A 5956-nucleotide genomic window follows, 5' to 3' on the forward strand; every position below is an offset into this window, starting at 1 on the left:
GCTCTTATGGGCCCTACTGTGTCTCATAAATGGGAATATATATTACAACTGTGGAGTAATAGATGAGTATATATGTCACAGCTGGTAAATGAATTAATGAATATAGTGCTGTGGTCTTGTTATATAGGGTGTAGACATTGCACCTGAGGGTGGGGGCAATTACACGAACATATAGTAAGGGCATGGCCAGACGTGGCGGATTTCCTCTTGAATTTCGCAGCGGGCACTCCGCAGCGTTAATCCGCAGCGGAGCCGTTTCTCCATTGACTTCCACTTTTATTTAGCAGTGTTCGTTTAGACGATGCATAAAATTCCGCTGCGGAGCATAGGCTGCGGTGCGGAATTTGGTGTCCGCAGCATGCAATGGCTGTTGCGGAGTTGTGGCGGACTGGTTGCGGACTCACGGCGGAATTTCTCCATTGACTTCAATGGAGATTCTAAATTCCGCAATGAAGTCCGCAGCTGTCATGAAAATGTTATATGTGCTGCGGAAGCGTCTTGCTTTTTTGACATGACATTTCTTCATTCTGGCTGGACCTATGTATTTCTAGGTCTACAGCCAGACTGAGGAAGTCAATGGGGCTCCCGTAATTACGGGAGCGTTGCTAGGAGACGTCAGTAAATAGTCACTGTCCAGGGTGCTGAAAGAGTTAAGCGATCGGCAGTAACTGTTTCTGCACGCTGGACAGTGACTACCGATCCCAATATACAGCAACCTGTAAAAAAATAGAAGTTCATACTTACCAAGAACTCCCTGCTTCTGTCTCCAGTCCGGCTTCCCAGAATGACGTTTCAGTCTAAGTGACGGCTGCAGCCAATCACAGGCTGCAGCGGTCACATGGACTGCCGCGTCATCCAGGGAGGTCTGGCTGGATGCCGAAAGAGGGACGCGTCACCAAGACAACGGCCGGTAAGTATGAAATTCGTTTACTTTCACTAGGGAAAGTGCTGTCCCTTCTCTCTATCCTGCACTGAAAGAGAGAAGGGAAGCACTTTTACAGCAGTCCGCAGCAGCTAGTCCGCATCAATTTACTGCACATTTTGGGCAGATCCGCCGCAGAATCTGCAACGCAGATTCTGTGCGGCATTGATGCGGACAGTTGCGGAGGAAATCCGCCACGTGTGGGCATGCCCTAACACTAGACAGAAGGTCCTACTTTACAATCATATAAATATATATATATATATATATATATATATATATATATATATATATATATAAAATGATGTATATACAGTCTATATATATATATATATAGGGAGAGAGAGAGAGAGAGAGAGAGAGAGCAAGAGAGATCTTTACACTGGGAAGGAATTGCAAAGTTATTGCAGGGGGGACACTGGGGGCAACAAACTCTATTCAGTAAACTCGTATTGACGGTCAGACCTAAAAAAAGAAACTAACTATAATAATATGTCTAGACCTTGTTTTCCCCCCTCTCTTGATAAATGTCTGTTTTCGGGGGTGCCTGCATCCATACATCTTTATCTTTCAGCCTTTATTCTACTTGCTGCCTCTTCTTCTTCTTCTCTGGTTATGTAATGCTTTGATTTTCCTGTAATAATTGTGCCCACAATAGAACTGCAGTGAATGGCAGAATGTAGGGTATCGCCTCATCATATAACACAGTACAATCTGCATTGGCACAACAGGCGTGGGAGGAGGTTTAAGCCTCTTGTGCCTATTTCCTCCCATGAATCTTACGTCCAGGTCCTCCTACAAGGGGGATGGCTTTTGGGCACACACAGATATAAGGCAGGATCCTTCAGTCAGGGAATCAGTGCTAAAAGCATGTGCTAGGGATTTGCAGAGATACTTTGTTACCGAGAAGGACAATAAGAACCACTTACCTTCCAGCTGTCACTGAGAAGACACCGAAAAAGAGCTGCACAGAGCAATGATGTACTTGAATTCCTTTAATCCGGATGCCTTTTTGTGCGACAAAGCGAAGGAATTAAGATCATCCATTGGCACCTTAATCCACAAAGTAGACGTTGGGCACAAGCTTGTGCCATCCAGCTTGTACAAAAAGAAAGACAATCACAGGTAAGACAATGACTAATGCACCTTTTATACTACAATGCGAATGGTCGATCATATCAATGATATCTTAGTATATGGGGTGATGGATCAAATTATTTGATGCCCTTAAAAAATGTCTAATCTGATCAGTACATACAAAGCAGATAAGTAGTGATCTTAAGTGGAGACCCCATTATGGGCAACATCCAGGTTTTGTCTATATAATCGTCTACACAGTACGTCTTTATGATGAAAATGTATCAGCATGTCAGTCTTGCTTGGGAAATTTTTTTAATGTGTATTTGCATATGTCCTTCTAAGCAGTATACATGTCATTGAGTATTATTTCCTGCAATCAACAAGCTACAGATGGAGCAGATTTTGATGTAGCACTTAACCGGACACGTTTAGTGTAATGCACATGGGAATTGTCAATTGTTGTGTCTAACTATATGAAGTAATGGTATACATATCATTCAAGAGAATCATCCCCTCTGAGGATATATGCTGCTCCCGTTTATATCGGGGCTGATGAATTGCCAGCTCTGCTGCTGATTCTTATCGTTGTGTTCAGCAGTTTAGTGTCATCTAGTTATTCATGTCCTTACAAGTCTCAAAAATCTCTCAGGAAGAGGCAGAATTGTTGTGGATTACAGTTGAAAAGAGCTTCAAGTTAATTAAAATGTTGTCTATCTCCTCAGGAACTGCGTGAAAGAAGCCATGAAATGGAAAGAATCCTTCCAGCAGCTGCTTAGTAGTAAAGGTGAGATTTATGCACATCCATATGAAATTGCATATAGAGCATTATAGGATGGGGATTATATTTTGCAGAAGGGTTAGGAAAGCGCATGTAGGTGAGAGCAGCCTATGTACAGAGCGTCAGAATAAGTGGGTACGGAATAAATGAAGACACTATAGTATATTCAATTATATCACATCATAGTATATTATATGACAGTATAGTATAGTATATTATATCACAGTATAGTATATTATTTCACATTATAGTATATTATATCACAATATATTATATCACAGTATAGTATATTATTTTACATTATAGTATATTATATCACAGATATATAATATTTATTATAGCACTGTATGTTTATTATAGTATTAGTATGCAGAAGAGCAACAGTGGTAGAACATATAGAATGTATGAACGCAGAAGGAAATGTACGGTGGATATCATCATCTAAATGTCTGCTCTGTCTGTTCTATAGATGGGCTGTCAGCCTTTCGCACCTTCCTTAAGACAGAATTCAGCGAGGAGAACCTGGAGTTCTGGGTAGCCTGTGAAGACTATAAAAAGACGCCTTCAGTGAACAAACTTCCTGGCAAAGCTCAGTGCATATATAAGGAATTCCTGCAGACCGGAGCCCCACGAGAGGTAGGAAACTGCTATATTTAGAATCATGATAACAAAAAATAAGGTTTCTGCAGCTGCGCTCCAAATATTCTATACAACAAGAGCTAAATAATCTCCATATAGTAACTGCATGGGTGTTATATGTTCAGACGTGGCCGGGGATTTGCAGTTGAATTCCACTGGGGACAACCCGCAGTGGAAATCTGCAGCAGACGATTTTTCCAATGTTTTCTACACCTTTTAAGGTAACTTAGTTCAGATGCTGCGGAAAATAACAGTGCGGAATTTAGGCTGCGATGCAGAATTGTCAATCCGCAGCATGCATGGCCACTGGCGGAGAAGCAGCGGATTTTCACTGCAGATTTCAGCCTTTGCAATGCAAAAAATTAAATCTGAGGCAAGTCCGCTGTGTTATCCGCAACGTCTGAATTACATGTCAAATATGAACATGTTGCTGAAAATTGGCAACGAATTTGCAGCAACACTTGCAGCGGAAAAATTCCGCCAAGTCTGAACGTGCCCTAAGTGTGCAGTGACATGTGGCGTCAAAATACACCACCAAATTCGCAACAGTAAGGCCACATTCAGACGTGGCGGAATTGCTGTTGAATTACGCTGAGAAAAGTCCTCAGTGAAATTCTGCAGCAGCCGTTTTTTACATTTGTTTCTATACATTTTTAGGAAAGTTAGTTCAGATGTTGCGGAAAATAACTGTGCGAAATTTAGGATGCGGTGCAGAATTTTCCCTCCGCAGCATGCAGCATGCGGAATTTCACTGCGGATTTCAGCCTTTGCAATGCAAAAACTGAAATCTGTGGCAAGTCCACTGTCTTTTCTGCAACGTCTGAATTACCTGTCAAATATGCAAATGTTGGTGCAGATTCGTTGCGTAATTTCCCCAAATCTGCACCAACATTTGCAGCGGAAAAACTCTGCTACGTCTGGACGTGCCCTTATAGTGACTACTACATCAGTAATCATGGGGGCAGATATTTTCCTGCCACAAATGATTGATTCACAGAATCAATAAAGAAGGGACATTAAAAAGATTTGCTTATTTATAGTTACTTATGTTAATTGGTCTGAATGGCGCATAGTATTTGTTGGATATACTGCTCGCTGGTGCAGCTCTGCTATGCACATGAACTGCTGGAATGTTCTGGCTTATATTGTGCTATGTGTAGTTTAACATAGAATTGCGAGTAAACCTACCAATCACATAAATGACAAACTCAGCTCTGCTACATCTCCATCTATTACATTATTTGCTGCAAAGTTATCAAATCAAAGCATCACTATATGACGTTTTTAATTTTCTTCTTTTAGGTCAATATTGATCACCAGACCAGAGAATTCACTCGTCAGCAAGTAGCAGTCGCCTGTCGCAGTTGTTTTGACGCAGCACAAGAACAGACTAGAATATTAATGGAAAAGGACTCCTACCCACGCTTCCTAAAATCCCCCCTCTACCAGCAACTATTAACACAGTCATCTATTAGGAAATTAAAATTATCTTTCACATGAAGGGGAATGAACAATGCAATGGAAGTGACATCACTGAGATACTGAGCTCAGTAGATTGACCTAGAGCCTGGTTCATGAAATCACCCTAACCCATGTATTCTGGAGACAGGGCACTGACTGAAGAACGAAGTCATCCAAATCAAGTCCACAGTGTTGATGACCTGAATCTGTAGAGCAAGAGAAGACGATGAATCCAATGGACCTAGGAATCCCGTGGCACCTTAATCGTATCCATGATGTGACTGTGCTTACCTAAACAAACGCCTGTAATCCTTTATTTGCATAGGGGATATATACAGGACTGACACCATCTTCAGGAGACTAGAAGTCTCATTGAGATCCCAGTCTTTTGTGTTCATGTTTGTACAATGTGTCTGGGCTGCTAAGTGTCACATCCTCCCACAGAAGTAGTTATTTTCCTACTGCCAGGAAAGAAAATGTTATAAGTAGATGAGTAATTGGTCAATCATCTGGAAATGGGTTTCACCTGGGACTCCAACGCTGCCAAGTATTTTATCTGTTACCATTAGTAATAATGTTATCTACTTACTATAGCGAGAACAATGGAAGGAAAGAGGAAAGCGTGTATAATATGTGACACATTCCTGGCCGCCGTTTTTCAGCAAACAAGAATTAGAGACATTTATTGAACTTCATAGGGTTTGGAGTGTGGGCAGTAACGCTATACCTCTACATCTGTACTGATATAGACGTGTGCGATCCACAAATCATGTCATACCACCACATGGACATGTTGTATTTCTGGTAAATGCATTTATAGTACTATGTTTATTTAAAGTTATAAATAATAAAAAATATTTTTTTATATAAATTTCTGTCTTTGGCTTCAGTTTTTATTGGCGTTGCTATTAGTAGCTGTATTATGTGATGTGTTTATTGTGAACAAGCGGGGGTATTCAGAGATATCCGAAACATTTAAAGAAGACCTCCAACTGGGAGAAAGTTGTTCAATCCCTATTCATCCCCCTCCTGTCCAACCCTGGATCTCGTTAAACCTAATCCCATTGCAAATCCAC

General features: G+C 41.1%; 1 protein-coding gene across 1 annotated transcript; it reads left to right on the forward strand.

Moving 5' to 3' along the window:
- The first annotated feature begins 1791 nt into the window (after positions 1 to 1791).
- Positions 1792 to 5751, forward strand: RGS16 (regulator of G protein signaling 16). The gene is made up of 4 exons (XM_075833130.1): positions 1792 to 2047; positions 2725 to 2786; positions 3250 to 3416; positions 4722 to 5751. The coding sequence occupies exons 1-4, from the start codon at positions 1899 to 1901 to the stop codon at positions 4917 to 4919; spliced, it is 576 nt and encodes a 191-aa protein (XP_075689245.1). The 5' UTR covers positions 1792 to 1898; the 3' UTR covers positions 4920 to 5751.
- The last annotated feature ends 205 nt before the right edge of the window (positions 5752 to 5956 follow it).

Source organism: Rhinoderma darwinii, chromosome 7 (genome assembly GCF_050947455.1).
Source record: "Rhinoderma darwinii isolate aRhiDar2 chromosome 7, aRhiDar2.hap1, whole genome shotgun sequence".
Classification (NCBI taxonomy): domain Eukaryota; kingdom Metazoa; phylum Chordata; class Amphibia; order Anura; family Rhinodermatidae; genus Rhinoderma; species Rhinoderma darwinii.

Bases quoted from the DNA above. Each gene is read 5' to 3' on its own strand.
- RGS16 (XM_075833130.1), top strand. From the start codon at position 1,899: ATGATGTACTTGAATTCCTTTAATCCGGATGCCTTTTTGTGCGACAAA. The intron at 2,048-2,724 runs GTAAGACAATGA...CTATCTCCTCAG, and splicing joins AAAAAGAAAGACAATCACAG to GAACTGCGTGAAAGAAGCCA. The intron at 2,787-3,249 runs GTGAGATTTATG...TCTGTTCTATAG, and splicing joins GCAGCTGCTTAGTAGTAAAG to ATGGGCTGTCAGCCTTTCGC.